This window comes from Elephas maximus, chromosome 18 (assembly GCF_024166365.1).
Source record: "Elephas maximus indicus isolate mEleMax1 chromosome 18, mEleMax1 primary haplotype, whole genome shotgun sequence".
NCBI lineage: Eukaryota > Metazoa > Chordata > Mammalia > Proboscidea > Elephantidae > Elephas > Elephas maximus.
The window spans coordinates 15,139,383-15,163,677 of NC_064836.1; the positions used below are offsets into that span (position 1 = coordinate 15,139,383).

At 52.4% G+C, this 24,295-nt stretch overlaps 1 protein-coding gene across 1 annotated transcript in view; it reads left to right on the forward strand.

The window, feature by feature from the left end:
- The first annotated feature begins 7,338 nt into the window (after window positions 1–7,338).
- The window catches only part of MFSD4A (major facilitator superfamily domain containing 4A), a 42,815-nt gene continuing 25,858 nt past the window's right edge, over window positions 7,339–24,295 (forward strand). Inside the window, exons 1-5 of the mRNA XM_049858444.1 lie at window positions 7,339–7,629; window positions 17,584–17,782; window positions 18,773–19,033; window positions 22,512–22,680; window positions 23,286–23,401. Coding sequence (XP_049714401.1) covers window positions 7,400–7,629; window positions 17,584–17,782; window positions 18,773–19,033; window positions 22,512–22,680; window positions 23,286–23,401 — 975 coding nt within the window. The 5' untranslated portion in view covers window positions 7,339–7,399. The remainder of the gene's footprint in view (window positions 7,630–17,583; window positions 17,783–18,772; window positions 19,034–22,511; window positions 22,681–23,285; window positions 23,402–24,295) is intronic.

Sequence of the window (24,295 nt, forward strand, 5' to 3'; positions counted from 1 at the left end):
GCAAACGGCCCTCTTGGTAGAATGGGAATTAAACTTTTTCTTTGTGGTTCTAGAGCAGCGATGCTCAGCATTCGGCTGCACCAGAATCTGCTGGACTGTTTGTGAAAACACAGGCTGCTGAGCCCCTCCCGAGTTTCTGATTCAGCAGGTCTGGGACAGGACCGAGAATCTGCACTTCTGAGGAGCTCCCAGGAGATGCTGACGGGCTGGTGCACGGACACACTGAGAGCCGCTGCTCCAATGTACCAAACCAGGGCTGCGTTGAAGAGGGAGGTAGATTTTGGCTCAATATAAGGAAAAAACTTGCTACTGTTTAGAACTGTCCAGCAATAGAATAATAATAAAACAAAACCAAACCCATTGCTGTTGAGTTGATTCCGATTCATAGTGACCCTTTAGGACAGAGTAGAACTGCCCCATAGAGTTTCCAAGGAGAGCCTGGTGGATTCAAACTGCTGATGTCTTGGTTAGCAGCCACAGCACTTACCCACTATGCCACCAGGGTTTCCAGAATAATAATAATAGCAATCTAAAAGTAATGAAAACTTACTGAGAACTTGATGTTCCATATACTGTCTACATTTTCTCACAATAAGCTAGGTACCATTCTCCCCATTTTAAAGAGGAGGAAACTGAGGCTTGGTATCTCACAGACCTCACAGCTTAAGTTAGACCCCAGGACCACTGACTCAAAGCCCAGGTGAGCTTAAACTGAGGCTGAGTGGCTACCTCCCGGGATGCTGTGAACAGAATTGCATTTTTCTGAGTGGGAGGTTGCACTAGATAATTCCAGAGAGTCCTTCCCATCCTCAAAGCCAGACTCAGCTTCAACTAGCACTTTTAGGAGCTAACACATATACCAAAAAAAAAAAACCAAAAACCCGTTGCTGTCAAGTCAATTTTGATTGTAGTCCTCACAAAACAGATCACCAAGACTTTCTTCCTCAGTGCTGCTGGGTGAATTCAAACCGCCAACTTTTAGCTTAGTAGTCGAGTGCAAACCATTTGGGCCACCCAAGGACCTAAACACATATGAAGCACCAACTAGATTCCAGGTGGAAACCCTGGTGGCGTAGTGGTTAAGCGCTGTAGCTGCTAACCAGAGGGTCGGCAGTTCATATCCACCAGGTGCTCCTTGGAAGCTCTGTGGGGCAGTTCTACTCTGTCCTCTAGGGTCACTATGAGTCGGAATTGACTCGACGGCAACGGGTTTCGTTTTTGGTTTTTGTTTTTTTTTTTAATTCCAGGTACTATATTCTCTCCAGTGTAGGTATGTGGCCACTGTTTGAACTCTAAGATGCTTCCGGGTTACCTCACCTGTTCTTGCCCCTCCTATCTTCCTTAGCACATGCAGTAGCCAACCTTCTCACTCCAGGGCAGGCTGAGCACTCAGAGGGCATCCGGATGTTTGGTAAAGGAGGCTCTATGTACACACCGGCCTCTGCCGTGTTTGCATTCACCTTTGTAGAGTGGCTGGTCCGGCTGTGCTGTCTGCCACCGCCCCATGCCTGCCTCAGACAGAGCCAGACACCCCCGACACTCTGGACAGGGGGCAATGGTATGGGGACTAAGAAGACAAAATCTCGGAAGGGGGAGCTGCCTTCTTGCCCCAGACTGGGCCGAGGATCCACAGGATGCACTTAAAGACACCGAGCTGGAGATTTCACCGCTGCTCCTGCCTGGCCTCATGAGCGTCTGGGAAGCAGAGATGGGAGGACCCTCGGGACCAAGGGCAGGCCGGGGTCACTTAGGGAATCCTGCCAAGCATGAAATCAGGTCCAAGTCCCAGGACACCTCCCCCACTTGGCTGGTGGCAAGCAGGCCTCTTCTCCTGTACATTTTTTAGATTTAAGGTTTTCAGTTTTAGCAGAAACAGTAACAAAAACAAAATGCACAACACAGGTTACACACTGCAGAACTTTGGCAGCTATGATGCGGGCAAAAGAACAGTGGCCAGGGTGTCTAGCTCTCATTTCACTCGGTGTTGAGTTATCTTCTTTACCTTCTCCTTCTGTGTATTTCCAGGAGTCCCTGAGCCTCACAAATGGTTAAGTGCTCAACTACTAGCCAAAAAGTTGGTGTTTTGAACCGATGCAGAGATGCCTTGGAAGTCAGGCCTGGCGATCTGCTTCCAAACGGTCACAGCCTTGAAAGCTCTGTGGGGCGGTTTTCCTCCGCATACATGGGGTCACCACAAGTCAGAACGGACTTGACAGGCAACTAGATCACGTACAGATGGTACACGCTGTGTAGCTGATTGTTCCTTATCAACTTCCAGGTATAAGTGCGGCAGCTCAGTGTAGGCAAACAGCTCTCCCCAAGTGTTCAGAAATCTGGCACCCAGTGAGGAACAAACCACGTAGCCACTGCCCTTGGGGCACTTGAAGGAAAAAAGGTTGTAAACAGGTAATTAGCAATGTGATAGCTGGGGAGCCTCAAGGAGGGGGCTCCTAGGAAGATCAGAGAAGGCTTCCTGGAGGAGGTGATCCCTGATACAAATGAGATAACTTGGTATTCCCAAGCAAATGGATAGGTGTCAGTCACCAAGAGGTTAAGAAATCTTCAATCCTAGTTCCTTTCTTCCATTTACGCATAGTCCTTAGTGAGGGAGGTAGATAATTGCCTTCCAGTTTTTACAAGGAGGGAACTCGAGTTTCAGAGTAGTTAAGGAACCATCCAAGGTTTTCCTGGTCTCTCAGACTTTAGAATAACCACAGAGTGAGCAGCCAGGAATACAGATTAATACTTGAAAACACAGCACAAAGGAAAGATACAGCACCTCTGCCCTTGAGGAACTTTTTATAACTAGGAGATAAGGTATGCAGATGTAAAGTTACAAGTCACTGTAAAAGTGCTGGACAAATAATTGAGCTCACCAGCTATTTGTCCAGAAGTTGTTTGCAAAGCGTTCTGTGAGCTCGTGGGTTGGCAGCTGGAGGTTAGAGGTAAACGCAGTCCCAGCTCTTTAGAACTCTCCACCCTCGGGGGTGGGAATAGGGAGGCAGGAGCAGGGAGGTAAGAGTCCGTGGACTGTACCAGCTGACCCGTGAAGCCTGCTTGGGGGCCGAGGAGTGGCTGGGGGCTTGCTGAAATTTGGGAGTTTGATAGAATTTATCTGAGAAATGTTCCTGGAGGAGGTGGCCAATGTGTTATGCTGGAAAACAGAGGAAGCAGAGAAAGAGAAGAAAAGAGAGGATAATAAGCAAAACCTTTTCATATAGTCATCCTCCCAGACCCAGCTCAGAAGTCACCTCCTCCGTGAAGCCTTCGCAGGCAGCTTAAATACTGCCCCCCTCCAGGCTCTCAAAGCTTCACATTACAGAACGTGCTGACCTCTGCACTTTCTTACCTTCTTGCCTTGGCAGTGCCCAGCACCCAAACGGCTTTTGACTAATTGTCACCTTGATAAAGTCCAGGGAAGTATCTGGAGTTCCAGGGTGAAGGTCCCCTTTACCAGTGCTTCTCGGACTTCAGGTACTTATCAGTCACCTGGGGATCTTATTAAAATGAAGAGTCTGATTCTGTAGGTCTGAAGTGTGGCCCAGGAGCCTGCATTCTTAACAAGCAGGTGGTGTGCACGCTGCCAGGCCACGGCCACACTTTGAGCAGTAAGGCCCTACAGTGTCCCCTCTGCCCAGGGGTTCCAGTAGTGGAGCCATGAGATCATGCCCACCTGCCCACCACAGGGACCATGGCTGAAAGGGCTGAGAAGGAAGGTGGGCGGGTGCCCCCAGGACAACTAGGCATCACGTGGGACAACCAACTTCTCTCCAGGGGCTGGTCCTCCCTCACAGTGGCACTGGGATCTGCTCCAGCCCCCTAGACTGTATCAGGGAGGGGGGCCCAGGGTCCCTCTGGCTCAGTTGGTCTACAGGCGATAACAGTTACTTATTCCACAGTAATAACAGTGGCCCTGTATAGCACTTGTGATTATAATTATATAGAAAGTTACACTCTGGAAAAAACGCAAATGATAACCACAAGCATTTCATTGAGTCCTCTGTGCCACTCCCACAGAATTCCAGAACCAAAGATCTTGGAAAGAACAACCTCTGATTGAGTCTCCTCTCGACTCCCATCACTGCTGAGAAAAGCTTGTCTTCTTTTTTGTGTGTGTGAAAACATACATAGCAGAACATAGCCCATTCATCAGTTTCTACATGTATAATTCAGTAAAAATGGTTACATTCTTCACATGTCAGCATTCTCGTTATCTCTACCCATGTTGTTTCACAGCCCCTGACTTAGACTTACTACCTCCAAATTGACTACACAAAGGCATTCGACTGTGTGGACCATAACAAATTATGAATAACATTTCGAAGAATGGGAATTCCAGAACAATTAACTCATGCCAAACCTGTACAGAGACCAAGAGGCTGTCATTCAAACAGAACAAAGGGATGCTGCGTGGTTTAAAATCAATAAAGGTGTGCATCAGACTTGTATCCTTTCACCCTACCTTTTCAATCTGTATGCTGAACAAATAACCCGAGAAGCTGGACTACATGAAGAACTGGGCATCAGGACTGGAGGAAGACTCATTAACAACCTGTGATATGCAGATGATGCAATCTGGCTTGCTGAAAGTGAAGAGGACTTGAAGCACTTGCTGATGAAGATCAAAGACCACAGCCTTCAGTATGGATTGTACCTCAACATAAAAATGCTTACAACTGGCCTAACAAGCAACATCACGGTAAATGGAGAAAAAATTGAAGTTGTCAAGGATTTCCTTTTACTTGGATCCACAATCAACGCCCACGGAAGCAGCAGTCAAGAAATGAAATGACGCATTGCATTGGGCAAATCTGCTGCAAAAGACCTCTTTAAGGTATTAAAAAGCAAAGATGTTACCTTGAGAACTAAGGTGTGCCTGACCCAAGCCGTGGTATTTTCAATCACCTCATATCATTCAAAAACTGGACAATGAATAAGAAAGACCAAAGAAGAATTGATGCCTTTGAATTACGGTGTTGGCAAAGAATATTGAATATACACCACGGACTGCCAGAAGAACAAACAAGTCTGTTTTGAAAGATACACAGCCAGAGTGCTCCTTAGAAGTGGATGGCGAGACTTCATCTCATGTACTTCGGACCTGTTATCAGGAGGGGCCATTCCCTGGAGAAGGACATCATGCTTGGTAAAGTAGAGCATCAGTAAAAAAGAGGAAGACCCTCAACAAGATTGACTGACACAGTGGTTGCAACAATGGTCTCAAACACAGCAACGATGCGAGGACAACACAGGACCGGGCGGTGTTTTGTTCTCTTGCACAGAGTCACTATGAGTCAGAACTGACTTGATAACATCTAACAACAGTAACACTCTGTAAACTTCTCGTCTATGCGTTAGGGTTCCTGTTGACAATTTGATCTCATATAGATAATTCTTTAAAAGATCGCAATGTTCACAGCAAACATTCTTTACTAATTTAGCTAAATAGTTGTTTAGTTTAAAAGATGATTTCTGTGATAATTTTAGTTTATGGTTTGAAGATATTTCTCAGAGAGAGAGATTCAGGGGTCCCTCCAGTCTCAATAGATCCAATAAGTCTGGATTCTGTAAGAATTTGAAATTCTGTCCCACATTTCCCCCCTCATTTGTTCTTTCTTGACTGACAACCTCTGCTGACTGGGACCTTACAATTTCCTGGACGTCTGCTTCCAGTGAGGGTCACCTCTGGTTGCAGGCAGGGTTTTATACTGAACTGCATTGCACATCCCTGTAACTGCTCCCACTGGCCAGAAAAGAAAGAGCCTAATTGCTCTATAGGAGTTAGGCCTTCACACACATAGCAGCCACGACTTTACTTCTCCAACCCAAACACCTAAAATTCTTTCCTGACTTTCCCAGAAGTGCCTCCCTGCTATGTCATAACTAGTTCAGCTCTCCCAGCCACAGTGATAGCCCTGATACAGTGAGGCACTCCACAGTGTTTGTGGAGCTAGAAGCATTCTATAGCTTGATCTGGGTGGTGGTTACAAAAGGTTTGTTAGTTGTCCCCATGCACCACAGAATGAAATACTGCCAGGTCCTGCGCCATCCCCATGATGGGTTGCGGATTGGACTGTTGTGATTCATAGGGTTTTCATTGCTTGGTTTTCAGAAGCAGATCGCCAGGCCTTTCTCCCTAGTCTGTCTTAGTCTGAAAGCTCTGTGGAAACCTGTTTGGCATCACATCAACACGCAAGCCTCCATGGGAAGCGAGAATTCTACCACTGAACCACCACCCTACAAAGGCGTAAACATTCATTTAGGATCAGCACGTTTTACTGTAAGTTATACTTCAATAAAATAGTACAAAGTAAGTAGTAAAAAACAAAATGAGTCACCCCATGAGTATAATACTCACCCCCCTTATATCCTTTCTAGAACAGGGCAGGTTAACACAAACAAATAAAATCCAGGGTACAGGTGTGCTCTGTGGAGAGGGCTGGATAGAAAGCCTACCTGCCTCCTCTCAGGGCTCCAGTCTGGAGGCTAAGCCTGGCAGCTTTTTCCAACAAAAAGGGCATTTCCTTGGAACTCTTTTTCCAGAGGATTATTTCAGGACACCCCCCCCACCACCTCCTCACTTCCCCCAAATCTAGGAAGAAGGAGATACAGAGTCCTGGACAGCAGACACCCTCCTTCTTCTCACACCTGTCTAGGCACAGGTGGGATGAGGCTGATGGCAACCGGCTCTCAGGCTCTTCCAGGGAGCCTGGGATAAAGAGGACTGTTAAGTTGTTTAGGATTTTCGACCTAAAGGATATTGTGCTTAACCTCTCCAGGGTTCTAATGAAAGCCACGAATACTCTCCGGGGGGGCGTTGGGTATGTAGAAGATTTGCCCTCTTTTCCGGGGGAGAGGAGGGCGCCGTCAGACCCTCGAAGTCCATCTGCGAAGCCCCTAGGTTTAAGGGGAGAGATCTTGGGTTTCCTCCACCGCCAAAGCCCAGGCCAGGTTGGTGTGTGGGAGCGCTTGTACCTAGGCGAAGGGCTGGGAGATCCCTCTCTCGAGCCTGTGTACGTACAGGGCGTCGCGGGGTCTCAGTTTGCCCAGCTCTAAAATGGGCACTCAGAGCCCTCCGACCCCGGCGCTGAGGAAGAGATGGAGTGGGGCGAAGAGCGGCTCCGGGCTGGGCTCCGCAGCCGGGGGAGGGTGGGCATGTGTGTTTGGCAAGCAGGGGGAGCGGCGCCCGGGCCGCACGCGGGAGGCGCAGAGCCGGCGCGGGGCCCACCGGCCGCCGAGGCGCCCCCGCCGCTCCGCGGGCCGAGGGCGGGGCCCCTGGCCGGGCGGCCCCTCCCGGCCCCTCCCGGCCCCTCCCTCCCGGCCGCCGGCCTCCCCAGCCCGGCCGGCCTCCGCGGGCGGCGCGGCACTCGGGCAGCGGCCGCGAGCCGGGAGCGGGGCCATGGGCTGCGACGGGCGCGTGTCGGGACTGCTCCGCCGCAACCTGCAGCCCACGCTCACCTACTGGAGCGTCTTCTTCAGCTTCGGCCTGTGCATCGCCTTCCTGGGGCCCACGCTGCTGGACCTGCGCTGCCAGACGCACAGCTCGCTGCCCCAGATCTCCTGGGTCTTCTTCTCGCAGCAGCTCTGCCTCCTGCTGGGCAGCGCCCTCGGGGGCGTCTTCAAGAGGACGTGAGTGCCGGCCCGCTGCCCCCGCCCGCAGCCCCCCGCTCCCTCCGCGCCTCTCCCGCCGCGCTCGGCACCGCCGCGGCCACCCTGCCCTTCCCGCCGCCGCCCCGCTCCCAGCGGGGCTGCCCGCGCCTCTGCGGGGGGCCGGCGACCACCCCCCCCCCGCGCCCCGGCTCTGCTCCCTTCGCGCCGCCTTAGCTGCAGGGCTGCCCCCCTCCCCCACCCCAGCTCTCCCCGGAAAACTCCTGAGACTGAAGGTGACTTCTGGGTTATTTATTTTCCTTCACTCACCCCTGAGAGAGGGTGAAACCAGCTCTCAGCCCGCTTCTCCCACCCCTCACCTCAGAGAGAGCGAGGGAGCCGTGGAGTTTGTGGCGGCGGGAGGCCTCTCCCGCACAGCGGGTCTGAGGCTTGGTAGCGGCCCCCGCTGCCAGGGGCGGTTTTGGCCGTGAAGCGGAAGGTGAGTGGGAGTGTCACCCCAGTGGCAGTGCCGGGTGCCAGAGCTGGCCTGCGGCTTGACAGAGCTGCTGGGCGCGGGCTCCGCTCAGGTAATCAGCTCCAGGTCAGCTGCCACGGGCTACCCCTTCCCCGGGTGGCCATGGGGCTGGTGGGCCTGTGTGGTCCTGGCTCGCCGGGACAGCCTTCCTGCATGGACCACTGCCCAGGAGGCAGAGCCCGTCCAGCCCTGAGACACGCAGGACCTGGCTGCTAGGGCCAGGTGGGGGAGGCACAGATGTCTCACCCAGGGGGACCCTCATCCCAGGTGCCCCTCCTGCTCCCTGCTGATGTTACTTCTCCCTGGCCTCTGCCTGGGCAGGGCTCTCCCTGGCATGGCTCCCGGGGATGCCCCTTTGCATACCATTCTAGAGCCCCGTTCACAATGGACCGGGCAGCTTGGGGAAGGCATTGTCACAGGCCTCATCTCTCCTCCTCCCCCCTCCTCCACAGCGTTTTTGGAAAAGCAGTGGAATTCACTCTCCCAGTGCAGATGGGAAAACAGAGACCCAGAGCGGGGGCATAGATGATGTGCAAGCCAGAGGCTGGTGCACTGAATTCTCTAGTCCCAGCTCTCGGCCAAGTGGTTTCCTGGATTGCGTGGACTCAGGCAAGCAGAGGGCCTTAGGAAGAAACCACAGCTGGGCTATCCCAGAGAAACCTCTGGAGGGACAATTCTGGGCCAAGCCGCAGGCCAGCACTGCTCCTAGCTGTCACTCCTACTCTCCATCCTGTTGTCATCAAGTCGATTCTGACTCACAGCGACCCTGAAGGAGAGAGTAGAACTGCCCCATAGGGTTCCCAAGGCTGTAATATTCACGGAAGCAGCCTGCCACATCTTTTTCCCATGGAGCAGCTGGTGGGTTCCAACCGCTTAACCACTGCACCACCAGGATTCCTTAAGCGGTCTCCATGAGAGTGGGTTTTCCACTCCACCTCAGTCAGTGCGGTTGAAGAGGAGCTCAGGTGTCCATACAGATGGACCCCACCTTACCAAAAACCAAAAAGCAAACCCATGCTGTTGAGTTGATTCTGACTCATAGTGACCCTATAGGACAGCGTAGAACTGCCCCAGAGGGTTTCCAAGGAGCAGCTGGTGGAGTCAAACTGCTGACCTTTTGGTAAGCAGCAGAGCTCTTAACTACTGCATCACCAAGGCTCCTGGGCCCCACCCTAGGCCACCCAAATTTACAAAACAGTACTCATTAGGGAGTGATTATCCCATTACCAAATCGTCTTATAAACAAAATTCTCCTCTTAAATAGCAACTGTCTTTGTGTGCAGTAGTGTTTTTGTGGGTTTGGCACAGGACTTTTGTGAATTGTGTAGGGCGATTCAGAAAACCTTAAAAAGCTCAAGATCCGTTTTGCCTACAGGCTTAATTAGAAATGAAGATAAGTATCTCTAGATATCAGGGTGCTTTTCCCCCTAAAGTATTCTGACTTACGAAAGCTCCCTTACCCGGGACTTTTTAGGAGTATGTGTAGTGCAAAGAGCAGGAAGGAAAATGGGGGATCATTCCAAATGGTAGGTTGGTGAGCTTGGTTTTGTGAAGCCGACAGAGATACACACCCAGCTGGGCCACCTCTTCTTGCTTGCTTATTGACTCCCTAGGGCTCCTTTTTTGAGGGTTCCTTCCTCTCCACCAGCAGTGGAGAGGCCCTGCAAGAGGAGACTGGCTCCAAGAAAAGAAAGATGGCAGTGGCAACAACACTAATTTACTGAGCACTTACTCTGTGCCTGCCATTGGTCTTAGTGCTTTACATGTGTGACTCATTTAATCTGAAGAACAACCCTGTAAAAGACTACTGTTATCTCCATTTTATGCATAAGGAAATTTACAGAGAGATTAAGTGATTTGCCCAGCTGCTAAGAAGCCTAGCTTACACTTGTACCTGGCAATTGTCTCTAGAACCAGATACTTCGGAAATGTCTCTTGCTTTGTGAATGGACGGAAACCCTGATTGTGCTGCTAACCAAAAGGTCAGCAATTCGAATCCACCAGGTGCTCCTTGGAAACTCTGTGGGGCCGTTCTACTCTGTCCAATAGGGTCGCTATAGGATCACTATGAGTCAGAATCGACTTGACCACGATGAGTTTGGTTTTTTTGCTTTTTATGAACAGCCAGCTTCAGCTCTGCAGATCAGACACAGGCCTGGGATGAGTATCCCTGTGGTACTCATGGAATGAGTATTCCTGAGTTCCCACAGTCCTGGGAAGGAAGCTGTGGGCCTCTGGGGCTTCCTGCTGGCAACTGAGGCCCCGTAGGTCCTAACAGCAGTTCAGGTTTAAATTCTGAACCTCTGTTCCTCCCTACTGCGCCACCCCGCCCCCCCCAGCCCATTGCCAAAGCAAAATGCCGTAAAGAACACTTTCCTTTGGCTAAGAGCAAAGCAGACTTCCAGTGGAAATGGAAGGATCCCACAGGGGAGGCCTTTGGTGCAGACAGAGTCCACTACTACCTAGCTAGTGCTGAGCAGCTCCTCCTAATCCCCCCAAACAAACAGAACCTCCTTCAGCTCTAAAACCGGCCTCTAAAGCCTGGTTCCTTGGGGCCTCACCACTTCTCAGTTCAAATGCTAATACCCCTGGAAGTGATTTCAGCTTAAGTGATTACCCGCTAGTGTGAGCTAGGCTGGTACTTGTGAGTAGGGGATTGGTTTAACAAATCTGCAGGACAGCTGTTGCGGGGGAGTTGGGGGGAGTGCGGGATGGCATGCCAGGGAGGACAGTGGGGCCTGCCTCTTTCTCTCAGGTTCCTGCTTGGGCCAAGCCTACTGCCTGACCCAGACTTAGTACCCAGGAGGAAAGGAGCTTCTGGACTCTGACATAGAGGCATGCCTTGGAGGGACAGCGTGGGGAGAAATCTTGGCAAGAGCATCTGATGTTAGGATGGGGACGGGGAGGGTTTGGGCCCTCTGCTCAGGGTAGCTTCAGCCTTCCCCTTGTGTCTATCTGTCTGTCTGTCTTTCTCTTTCAACCTCTGTTACTTGATTGTGGGGCTTCTAGCCTAGACAGAGACCTTGAAGGAGGTCACTGCACGTGGGCCAAGAAGGAGAGGGGGGTGCAGTTAGGCTAAGAAGAATTTGGACTAGACCTTCCTTAGAAAAACCTTGCTTACCATGAACAGGGAAATCAGAAGAGAAAACAAAAGCCACCTGGCTGACAAGGTATATAGGTATGTGCTTTGTCAGACTGGAAAGGGGAGGTGGTATTTAGAGAAGGGGTTAGTTTTTTTCCAGGTGTATTGGGGACCTGTCTAACCACTCTGGGCAGCTGGGAGACCCCATTATCTCAGAGGCATCAGGGTAACAAAATGGCTTTCAGAGCTCCCACAGCAGACTTCCCCTCACCTCTCCTTGGCCTTTCCCCTGCGTGTACCCTCTCCATCGAAAGCTTGTTGGGTTCTTCCTCTCTTTGCCCCATTCACTATCTCCTTCTCAACTTTTCTTTTTTCTCAAATCCTTATCAGCCTGCATGTCCTGCTGTGCCCCAGGCCCCACTGTTGCTCCCTCTGCCCATTGCATGAAACCCAGTCTCCTGCACACTGTTTCCCAAGCCAGCCTCCTGGGAGGGGGCTCTCCTCCAGCACGTTCCTCCTCTGCACTGACCTGCTGGCCCACTGACCCCCTGCGGTCCCCAGTACATGACACAAATGCAGTGCTGTCCTGAGCTGGACTGTGGTTGGTCTTCCCCTACTAGAAAGCCTCTGCTGGGTAGCAGATCGTTTTTTGTTTTTGTTTTTTGTATGAGTGTATCCCAAATATTGCATAGGACATATTTATGCTAAAAAATTATTTTTTTATTGTACTTTAGATGAAGGTTTACAGAACAAACTAGTTTCTCATCAGTCAGTAGACACATTGTTCTGTGACCTTGGTTAACAACCCCACAACATATGAACACTCTCCCTTCTCAACCCAGGGTTCCCTATCATCAGCTGTCCTCTTCCCTCCTGCCTTCGAGTCCCTGCCCCAGGGCAGGTACACCCCTTTAGTCTTGTTTTGTTCCATGGGCCTGTTCAATCTTTGGCTGAAGGGTGAACCTCAGGAGTGACCTCATTACTGAGCTGAAAGGGTGTCTGGGGGCTATGTTCTCAGGGAAAAATTATTTGTTATTTGTCTGGGGTTAGAGTTTAACTGGTGAGTGTCCTGTACTTTACCTGACAACCCTAAAAGAGAGGAAGAAGAAGCCTCTGCTCCTCTTCCAGCAGCCTGTCAACCCGCTAGCATCCAGCAAACCTTTACCTAAAGCTTCCTGGCCCCCACACCAGACGTGATCCTAGCTTTACAAATCCTTCTCAACATGGAGTTACCAAAACCCAAAAAACCAAACCCGTTGCTGTTGGTTTGATTCCGACTCATACTGACCCTATAGAACAGGGTCGAACTGTCCTCTAGGGTTTCCAAGGCTGGAATCTTCATGAAAGCAGATTGCCACATCTTTCTCCCCTGGGGCAGTTGGTGGGTTCCAACCACGAACCTTTCAGTTAGCAGCTGAGTTTTTTAACCGCTGTGCCACCAGAGCTCCTTGGAGTTAATCGTATAACCGAATAATTCCACCCGAGAGAACTGAAAACGTGTCCACACAATAACCTGTACACAAACATTCATAGCGGGATTATTCCTAAGAACCAAAAAGTGAAAACAACCCAAATGGCCCTCAGCAGATGAACGGATTAACAAAATCAGGTAGAGCCATACAATGGGATATTATTCACCCATAAAAAGAATGAAGCACTGATATCTGCTACACATGAACTTTGAAAATATGCTAAGGGAAAGAAGCCACGAAAGACCACATACTGTCTGGTTCCATTTGTATAAAATGTCCAGAACAGGCAAAGCTATAGTCCAGAAAGTGGCCTAGTGTTTGCCTATGGCTGGGGGCGGGTGTGGAGAATAATGGGGAATGACTGCTAATGGGTACAAGTGTTTCTTTTTGGAGTGATGAGCACGTACAAAGCTTGTATTGCGGTAATAGTTGCATGACTGGCTGCTACTCTTCAGCTGGGACAGGGCGGGGTGGGGGCAGTAATACCTCCTTCTAACAGCCCTGCACCGGCCTCCTGGGGTTGCCCAAGGGAGTTGCAGCAGGAATGGGGCAGGGCCTGGGGGACAATCCAGGAGCTGGCTCCGTCCCTCCCCGACCCACCACTGAGCAGGGTACTCTGGGCCCTACGGTGTTCTTTACAGGAGCTCAGGGCAGGAGGGAACGGGCGTTGCAGGGGGGCGGGGTGCGGGGAGCTACAAGTGGCTGGGGAGGATCCCAGGGAGCAAGAGAAGGAAGAACAAATGTAACCTGACCTTGAGTCCTCAGAGCAGCCTCAGGAGGCAGATCTTACTATTCCCATTGTATAGTGAAGAAAACTGAGGCCCAGAGGGGCTAAAACGAAGGTACTTGCCCCAAGCCACATAGCTGGGAAGTGGCAGAGGTAGGCCACTTCACCCATGTTGCCAAAGCTGCTTTGACATTATTCTTCCATAATTTTCAACTACCCACATTCTGGAAGGGGCTGTTGACCAGGCCATTTAGAACAGGCAGTGCATTTATTTCATTCTGGCTCTGCTATATAACTGGGACTTGGTTTTGCTTGGCAGCAACATACCATTATAAAGAAATTTGTTCAGGCTAATTTTTGGAATATCTAGGCATGGTCCTGCTGAAGCAATTGGGAGGCTAGGCAGCCTGGGATCCAAAAACAAGGGTCTCCTGTGGTGCAGGAGTCCCCATTATTTGCGGTTGGTCTCTATGCCCCTGCTGCCCAAGAACCCCAGGCCCAGTGTGGGCTCAGCCCTCCCAGGCCCTGCTGCGGGCGCCAAGCTGAAATCACAGCCCAGGCATTGGCAGGAGGGGATTTCCCAGGTTTGGTTTCCCTCTGGCCTCTCTTTTCCGCCCGAACTCCCTCTTTCTCCCTTCCTCCTGCCTGTCCCTAGGCCTGGGAGCAAAAAAGCCCCCGTGGGCATCTCGTGTCCTTAAGAATGACAAAGTGAGCAGGTACAGATGGGATAGGGGAGAGGGCTGGACCGGGCAGCCTCACCCCTACGCCCCTACGCCCCCGCAGCCCCAGCTCTTCCCCAGCTCCTCCCCTTGCTCCTGGGTCTCCTGCTGCAAGCCCCAGAAGCCAGGCAGCCCTTTATTCTGTCTGTGTCTGTCTATCCCCTTCTCTCTCTCTTTTTCTGTCATTCCCATCAGATAATCTACTAAAATTCCTATCTCAGCCTCCTAACAGTCTCCAGGCTGTCCTGTGTGGGGTGATTCATGACTGTCTCAAACACTTTTCATTTCACTGGCAACATGCAGAAGGAGCCCTGGTGGCACATTAGTTAAAGCTCTCGGCTGCTAACTGAAAGGTTGGTTGTTCAAACCCACCAGCCGCTCTCTGGGAGAAAGATGTGGCAGTTGGCTTCCAAAAAGATTTCAGACTTGGAAACACTATGGGGCAGTTCTGCTGTGTCCTGTAGGGTCACTATGAATCAGAATCAACGTCACCCAACGATAGCGACATCCAGCAACCCCGAACCAGGCATGGGGGTTCCACAATGAATGGCCTTCGGAAGCAATTAGGATATAAGCATTTGGAGCCGCCATAGCCCCAGCAGAAGGACGTGGGGGCCTAGAGACTGCAGCTGCTCTCCATTGCTCCTGATCCTGCCATTCAAGGCTCTGCAGAACCTTGCCTTGTGCTCCCCGGTGGCCCCCTTCCCTCCAACCAGGCTGGGTCTCTGGCCCACCACCAGCCCTTTTCTCTCTCCTCTCGCTCGCTCTCTCTCACACACACACGTTCCCCCATTGTGCATGTGGGAAAGCAACACAGTGTAGGAAATAAAACATCAGAAGACCTGGGTTTCAGTCCAGTCTCTGTCAGTTACTCTCTCAGCCTTTCTCAGCCTCGGTTTACTCATGGGTGGAATGGGCATAATTACAAAGGCTACCTCAGGGCCAGCAGGGAGGGGCCGAGCACTGGGGACGGGGCCTGCACCAAATGTTCTGAAACTGCAAGCAAATGTTAGCATCATCTTCATGTCCTTTCCAGATTACACACTTCTCAGCTTACTCAGTTTGCTGATCCCAGGCCCCGTTCCCTCCAGATGTTGCTACAGGATTAACCACCCCAACCCAAGTTTTTCAGGGAACAATGCTAATGTGCGCATTCTTGAAAAGAGTAAGGTTGGAGCCTGTGTGCTTTACCACAGAGTGGTGAGTGAGGTGGAGATGCCGTGCCCGGTGTGCCAGGGTCGAGGGGGGACTATCTGACAGTGCAGATAGGGGGCCCTCTTGTTATCCCTGAAGGCTGCCTGCACGCAGTGTGGGAAACCTCGTCCAAGGGAGGAAAGGGGAGAAAGAGCTATTATGAGAGGTCTATCGTTTTTATCAACCTGCCGTGTGCACTGGTGCAAGGAGGAGGAGAAGGAGACACGGCCGCCACATCGCAGGAAGCAGACACGCGTGAAACCACAGGGCCACCTGTGGCGGGCTGGAACACGGCCCAGGTGGTCGGCACTGTGTGCTGTCAGAGCTGCGACACAGGGTTGCCCCCACACGTGACCCTCTCATTCTCCTCCTACTGGGTGGCCTTGAAGTGAGCCCCTGCCCCCCTCACTCACAGGCACACAGAGTCCTGAGCTGGCAACAGGCAGGGGTCAGATCAGCCTGGAAGCCAGGAAAGAGAAAATCACCAACTTCTGCTATCAGCAGAGACGGCCTGATAAGGGTTCAGTGGGGCAAAATGAAACTGCGGAGAGCCAAGGCTATCAGAAGCAGGAGCTGCCAGGAAAAGTCACAGCCTGGGGAGTCAGTTGGGGGCCCCCTTCTTTTCCTCAGTGTGCTAGAAACTGAGGAAGGTTGTCTTGACCATGCTACCCCCCACCTCCATCTCTCCAAGTCCAGCAGCCAGATTGGAGACTGGCTGTGGGCTTTCTAATTTTTTATGAAAAAGGTCCTCTGCAGCCTCTCTCTTCCAGAACCTTCTTGCTGTCCCATCTCCCCACCCCCCACCACATTACCTTTTCAGATGCCCCAGCAGATGTAAGTCTTTAGTCCTTTGCCTGAGAGTCTAGTTATTGGGCAGGGTGTCCCAAAAAGACCTTGACAGAGCCTTAGACACCCCAGTCATTTATTCACTCCTTCATTCATTCACTTATGGGAAACACCCTCAGCCTCCCTGCTTACGGGCTCCTCTGCCTCCTCTTCTGTTGTCTGAAGAGAGGTGAAGGTCATCAGGGTCACCACTTGGAGGCCTCTCAGTGGGGATGGGCTCAGGGCCTTCCAGACACTTACAAGCACAGAACCCAACACCTCTGCCCTCTAGAAAGGTCACCAAATCCCCAAATACCTCAGCTGTGGGCTTTGGTTGAGGTGGGCCAGGCCTTCTGCCCGTGAAGGGGACTGGCGGTATCACCATTTCTGTGTGGAGAGGACACACCACAGCCCACAAACCTCTCCTTTGGGCGAGAGGAAGTGCTCGTCTCAGGGATCTGGGGTTCAGGTTTCATCCCAGGCCCCCTGCCATTTCACGCATCTAGCACGGTTCTCTTGGGGTGCTCAGAACAGTCCCCTCACCCCATCCCTGGGAGGGACAGGAGTTATTTTTTCATTTTTTTTTTCTTTTAAATTGTACTTTAGATGAAGGTTTACAGAACAAACTAACCCAGTGCCGTTGAGTCGATTCCAACTCCTAGCGACCCTACAGGACAGAGTAAAACTGCCCCATAAAATTTCCAAGGAGCGCCTGGTGGATTCAAACTACCGACCCTTTGGTTAGCAGCCGTAGCACTCAACCACTACGCCACCAGGGTTTGCTAGTTTCTCATTAAACAGCTAGTACACATATTGTTTTACAACATTGGTTAACAATCCCACAGCATGTCAACATTCAGGGACTGGAGTTATTTTTGCACGTGTTTGTTTATAAGTAATAGTACTTGCCCTTTGCTGAATGCCCAGGATGTGGAGCGCCGCATCCTGTCTGAATACTCACAGCAACGCTCAGGTGGGCACCGTTACCTCCCACTTACAGATGAGGACTTAGAGAAATTAAACAACTTGTCCACGATCCGTAAAAACCAGGGGCTGTGGAGTCAACTCCAATTCATGGCAACCCCATGTGTGCAGAGTAGAACTGTGTTCCGTAGAGTTTTTAATGGCTGATTTTTCAGAAGTGGGTTGCCGGACTTTTCTTCCAAGGTACCTCTGGGTGGGCTTGAACTGCCAACCTTTTGGTTAGTGGCCGAGTGCATCAACTGTTTGCTTTACCCAGGGATTCCACTCCTTGAAAAATAATCCCCCATTTCCCCTCCACGACCCACTTCTTCCACCGCTCCCGCTCCCTTCCTGCCAAAGGGTGGGGGAGATGTCTTGGCTCCCCCGAGGCCACCCAGTGAATGAAGGAGGAGGTGGGGGCCCTTTATCCGACAGGCTCCAGGGTTCCGCATCCCTGACTCATGCCTCCCCTGCTCCAGGCTGGCCCAGTCGCTATGGGCCCTCTTCACCTCGTCACTGGCCATCTCGCTGGTGTTTGCCGTCATCCCCTTATGCCGCGACGTGAAGGTGCTGGCCTTGGTCATGGCGCTGGCGGGCCTGGCCATGGGCTGCATCGACACCGTGGCCAACATGCAGCTGGTGAGGATCTACCAGAAGGACTCAGCTGTCTTCCTCCAGGTGAGACCAGCCAGCGGCAGGGGTGTGGGAGTGGAAGAGCATAGGGGAGAGGGCTCCCTCGGCCCTGGTCCCCCTTCACCTCTCTTTTCTTTGCACCCCGACTCTTGACCCTGTCCCCAGACCCAGGCATCCTTTTTCTGGGCCAGGGTAGTGACTCAGAAGGGGCACCAGGGGCTCAGCCCAGTGTTACCACTTAGCAGCTGTGCCACACTGGGAAGCTACTCAGTATCTCTGGACTTTGGTTTCCTCATCTCTAAAACCAGGCAATGATCCCTGCCTGACTTACAGGATTGTCACAGGACTCTAAGTGCCAACAAGAGAAAGTTCTTCATGAACCCTAAAAAATGGTGTGTGGAGCAATTGCTGTTTTCTCTCCTTCTGTCTTTTCCTTCCTTCTCCCAGGCACTCAGGATTCCAGTCCACCATTCCCTTTATTGCCTCCTTTCTTTGGGGGGTTAGCTGGTGGATGCTAAGGGAGCAGCCCCCAGTTGGGGCTTTGTTGTTGTTATTAGGTGCCCTCAAGTCAATTTCCAACTCACAGTGAACCCATGTGACAGAGTAGACCTGCCCTATAGGGTTTTCTGGGTGTAATCTTTAAGGGAACATATTTCCAGGCCTTCTCCCACGGAGCTGCTGGGTGGATTCGAACTGCAAAGCCTTTGGTTAACCTAACCATTGTGCAACCAGGGCTCCTTAGTTGGGGGCTAAGTTTTGGGAAAAAAGAGAGAGAGGGAAGGAGGTATTGGCTACTGTCACCAAAGACATCTCAAGCCAAGAGGACAGCTGAGAGAGGAGCTTCACTCCCTGCAATGAGGATCCCCTCTTCTGCCCCCACCTTCCATGCTCACCACTCTGGGGCCCAGATAGGGCCTAGGACAGGACACCAGGCAGGGTGGCACACTGCAGGCACTCTGGGCCAAAGGGCAGGCCAGGCTGCCTTGGCCTAAGGCTGAGCCACACCTGACCCCATCCGGTTCTCTTCCTCCCCAGGTGCTCCATTTCTTTGTGGGCTTTGGTGCTCTGCTGAGCCCCCTGATCGCCGACCCCTTCCTCTCTGAGACCGACTGCTCACCTGCCAACAGTACAGCCAACGCCACCTCCAGCAGCCACCTGTTCCATGCCCACCAGGTCCTGGGCCAGCGCCATCCCAAGGTCTTGCCTCAGTCCAACCAGACGGCCCCTGGGCTGCCCCCCCAGGATAGGGCGGGAACCCATGTGTCCTATGCCTTCTGGATCATGGCCCTGATCAATGTGAGTGCCACTGGGGCAGGACTGGGTGGGGAGGTAGTGGACAGTCCCGCACACCTACCAGCTCCCAGCGCAGCGTTCCGATTCTGAGAAATATGCTGGGGCTTACGGGGTGCTGTCACAGAGGAGGGGGGACAGGAGAACTGATGCCCCTGGTTCATCTGAACACAAAGGGGGTTGGAGGTTCATCTGAACACAAGGACTTTTAGTGGTGACATTCTTTGATTATAATTTTGAAGGAGTGAGCAGGTTTAGCATAAAGAAAACCAGGGTCAACTTTCAAGGCACCTGAGGCTCCAGAGAAAACCCGCTCTTTCAGCCAAGGTAGATGACATCGCTGGGATAGAGCGCTGAGGAGGTGTGGGTCAGGCTCTTCTCCAGGGGCCTCACTCTCTCTTCTTCTGTGCCCTGCTGTCTAGGCGGGTTCCTGGGGAGGCTGGGATAGACAGGACACCATCTGAGGGGCCCTGCCTGTGGGTGTGAGCACAGAAGAGAAGCACCCCCCGCCCCCCCATTCTGTGACTGGTAGATACTGAGGCCTCCTCTGCACCCTGTCTCCACTCTTCTTCCCCAGCCAAGTCAGCACTGGCTCTGGTCTCTGGCTGGAAACCTTGCCTGGTGCTCTGCAACCAAAGACAGCATCCTCCATGCCAGCCCGACTGGGGGCTAAAGGAGGGGGTGGGGACCTCCCCGCTCTGGCTGGCTGGGGGTGCACTGTCGGGAACCCCAGGAGCAGTCCTGGCCTCCTGGCTTGGGCCCAGCATGGAGCTGAGCGTCGGGAGTATCACAGGAAGCCATTAGCCAGGCTGTGGGATGGAGGCGTGGTGTTGCTCATCCCCTGACTCAGAGACCCCTTTGCACTAGGCAGACTTGCCACCTTTCCAGAGCCAGCCAGGCTGGCCCTGACTCAGGCACTACAGCTGCACAACTCCTGCTGGCCTCGGGGTGATGGAGTGTACAGAGCACCGAAAGGAGCCTTTGAGAACACCCATTCCCCCGGCACTAGTTCAAGGTCCTGGTAAGGGGCTAGCAAAGGCCAAGCCAGGCTGGGACCTCTGGCTCCCAACAGAGACCTACTACCTACTGCCCCAGTCTCTGCTCCTTCGCCCTTTCTTCTTGCTTGTAACTCGGCGTTCCTATGCCAGAATCTTCCCTGGAGGCTCTCAGAAATGCCCCAGTCGCTTGCCCCTGCCCTTCTATGACAGTGCCCATCCATTGTTCTGGAAACAATGCAGCTGGGCCTGTACCTTCCAGGGGGTACCTGCAGAGGACAGAGCACTGTCAGTATAGGCATGCTGAGACCAGGAAGCCAGAAGGTCCTGCTAAGCCCTAGGTCTGTTCTCTCTTGCCCCACAGGGTGCAGTTGGACAGGCTTTTGTTTGCTGCAGGATTTCCGGACTTTTTCCAGTGGCTTGTGTCTGAGAATAAACAGTCCCCCCAAGAAGAGAATGGAGCTGTGCCAGCGAGTGAGCACACCCCCACTCCCACGCACACCCACCTGGCATTTGCTCGTTTTTAAATAAGAGCTGGCCTTCCTAAATGGAATCCTTATCACGAAGATCTCGTGTGAACAGTGCCAGCCAGTCCTCTGTCAAGGCCTCTCCACCTGGGCTTCAAACCGGTTTGTTCCAGTTTGAACCTCAAGTTCCCAGGCTGGTTAGGTACCAATTCTGAGAACCACTAGTACAGCAGCGGGTCTCAAAATTTATTATACATGAGAATCACCTGGGGCTCTTGTTAAACTGTAGATTCCGATTCAGTATATCTGGGGTGGAAATGCAAATTCAAAGCCCTGCTCTCTGCTCAGCTCCCTGGATAGCCTCCCCTGAGTGATCACACCTCTTAAACAGCTGTTTCCTCTTGGCCTTTTCCCCTGGCGTTTTTTTTTTTTTTTTTTTTTGGCCACTTCAGGCCTCTGTGTGTGGGCTTCCTGTTTCCCTATCAGACTGAAGGGAGGACTCCCTGAGGGCAGGGCTGTGACTCCTCCCACAGGGCTGACTTGTGACTTTAAGGCTGCCAGCAGACTGTGTCTGACATTGAGTGGTGTTCTTTTATTTGTTTATTTAAATTGCGCTTTAGCTGAAAGTTTACAGAGCAAATTAGTTTCTCGTTCAACAGTTTATACACAGATTGACATTGGAATAGTACTCTTTTTGTTTTGTTTTGACAATTCAATGCAGCTTTTCTTTTATATTGTGGTGAAAATATACACAACAGAACATTTGCCAATTCAGCCGTTTCTACCTGTACAACACAGTGGACTTTGTGTGAGTTTTGAGTGTGCAGAGAGGCTCCCAAATTCACCACAGGGAGGTGCCCACACAGGGGCAGTCTTGGTCACACCTTTCTGGTACTTGGGAACACGTCTGTGTGGGCCAGCCTGCCAGCGGGGGAGGCTCCCCCAGAGCTGCGAGCTAGATTTCCATCTCCACCTGACAGGCTTCTGCGAGCCTGAGGAGCCCATTAGTTGGCGGCTCGCACCAGCTCTGGGAAACTTCCACAGCTTCCGGCCTTCCTCTGTTTCCCAAGCACAGGGATCTGGGATGGAGTTGCAGCGGGAGGGGCAGAGGTTACACATGATGAAGCACTTCCCGGCAGCTAGGGTCGTTAGACACAGGCACCTGAGGGAGGTCCTAGCAGCTTCTCCAGGCAACCTCAGAAGCAGGAGATGCTCTCCTTGCTCTGGGGAGTTTCAGGAAAACCTAACTGGCTTCGTGTGAATACAGTGTGTATGGTGCTTCTAAGCACATGCTTTCCGATAGAAAGAAGCCCATGTCTGTTTTCCAGTTTAGACCCCAAGCCCCAGGACAGCCTTTGTACCCACCTCGAGTAGAACATCCCCAGACAGGCCCTGAGGCAGAGCAGTGCTGGACGGAGAACCAGGATGCCTGGTCCCAGCCTTGCTGTGCCCCAAGTCAGCTGTGTCGCCAGGGCGCCTCTCCTCACGGGGTCACTTGCTTATCCCTCCGCCCTCTTCTAGCTCTAACGGGTTATGATAAATGACAACTTCTTTGCGCGTCAGTTGCCTCATCTGCAAAATGGGCATAATAATTTGCCCGGACACATTTTATAGAGTTGCCATGAGCAAAAGTAACCTGGTTTATAAAGCACTGCATGCATCATCTCCTAGCATGGAGCAGAGAGGGGCGCCTCGCTCTGGCACTGTTCCGGCCGGGTCTCTCTGGCACCTCTCCTGTGCCAGCAGAGGCCTGGCGGGAGCACAAGCTCTGCATGTGACAGGTGCCTGTCCCTTCAGGGAAACGCATGTGGTTAAGGTTGGGCAGAAATTACACCAAGCCCGCCCCTACTCCCCTACCCCGTCAGGGCACCGGGCTACATTAGCTGGACATGGCTCTTAAGTGGACACCCGGAAAAAGAGCTGGACGGGGCAGACGTGGGATGTGGGTACTGCGGTGGAGGTGTGTGCACTGGGCCAGGGTGGCAGGGTGGACGGGGCAGGCCCCTGACCCTCTGCCCCCAGCTTCCAGTGCCCGTGGCTGTCCTGCTTCTGCTGTCCAAGGAGCGTCTGCTGACCTGCTGCCTGCAGAGGAGTCCCCTGCTTCTGTCTGCAGACGAGCTCGCCCTGGAGACACAGCCTCCGCAGAGGGAAGACCCCTCCTCGCTGCCCCCAAAGCTTCAGCCAGACCCAGGTGCAGTTCTAAGGCATTCTCAACCTCACAGCCCCACATGGACCACGCACACACACCTACCAGCTCCCAGCACAGGGTTCCGATTGCTGGGGCTTGCGGGGTGCTGTCACAGAGGAGGGGGATGGAGAACTGACGCCCCTGGTGCACCTGAACACAGAGGGGGTAAGAGGAGATCTCCTGCAAGGTCCTTTAGTGGTGACATTCGGTGATCATAATTCTCAAGGAGTGAGCAGTCCTTGGGGCTTCCCTGGGCAATGCCCCCTCCCCCAGTGTGGGTGAATCTACGTCACAGGCGATAACAGCTAGAACAAAGCCTTGGCCCTGACTTGGGATGGTCTCGTGGGGCAGGAGATAGAGCAAACTGGCCAAGGGGGAAGCAAGACTGCTGGCTCCAACCTCCATCCTGCCCAATCCCACCTGTGTGACCTTGGGCAAGTTACTTAACCTCTCTGAGCCATGGTTCTGCCAGGACTATAGGAGAGACAGGGGCTGACGGCTAGCGAAGGTGGGAGGCAGTACGTGGTCCTCACTCTGCAGGGCTCTTCTGCTTGCAGACAAGCAGAGGGAGGGGGAAAAGCTGAAACCCACCCGTGTGTCTTCTCCAGGGCACGAGGACCTGCTCGGCTGCTGCCAGAGGAGGAACTTCAGAGGGGCCCCTTATTCCTTCTTCGCCATCCACATCACAGCCGCCCTGGTCCTGTTCATGACAGATGGCATGACGGTGAGCCTGCCCTCCGATGGTCCCCCTTCTTGGGGACCCAGCTCCCCTGGGGCTCAAGTCTGGGGGTGGCAAGAGAAAGAGCGGGGCATCTAAGTTTGCTAGAGACTTCACCTAGCCAACCTGCTCCTGTCTGCAGAGTTGCTGTAGTGTGGTTGATTCAAAACTTTAACTAAAGCTCCTGGGGGAGCCTCTCTCCAGAATCACCCATGGCCCCTTGGTGTGTGGGCTTCTGTTTTATTTCATTAACTTCGTGGATATGAGCCCATCTCGTTTGTTAGCAAATGCAATCTTCTCACTCTTTTTAAGGGGCAGAGCCCTGTTCCCCCAATTAGAGGTCATGTCACGTAAACTCAAGGGCACTTTGCTTCCTGGAATACATTACAAGCCCAGGCTTCTCCAGCCAATGTCGGAACAAGCCCCAGGCAGGATTTGGGCCCAGCTATGGGCTCAATGGCACCTAACAACAACAGCACTTCATTCTTCTAGTGACTTCTGTAATACTCCACCGTACCTTTTCTCAGAAATCTCTTTAGGATTAGATTACCACATTTCTGAATAGCTGATGGATGAATAGATAGCGTATGGGAGACTCTCCAGAGAGAAGGCCCTAAGAAACGTAGGTGGCCCAGTGGAAAGTACACGTGACAGTTCTGGTTGACTTCCAACTACCAGTGTGACCTTGGGCAAGTCAATTCTGTCTGATCTCTCATCTGTAAAATGAGATGCTTGTGCACACCCTTTTTTTGTTTGTTTGTTTAGCTGTGGCACCCTTCCTTCAACAAAAAATCTGAGGAATCCTCATAAATAAGGCACGTAGGAGAGCTCTCCTGTGGTGGAAGGGGGAGCAGTGCCTGCCTAGCCCCCCGGGGCCTCCTGTGGAGATCCAGACTCTTC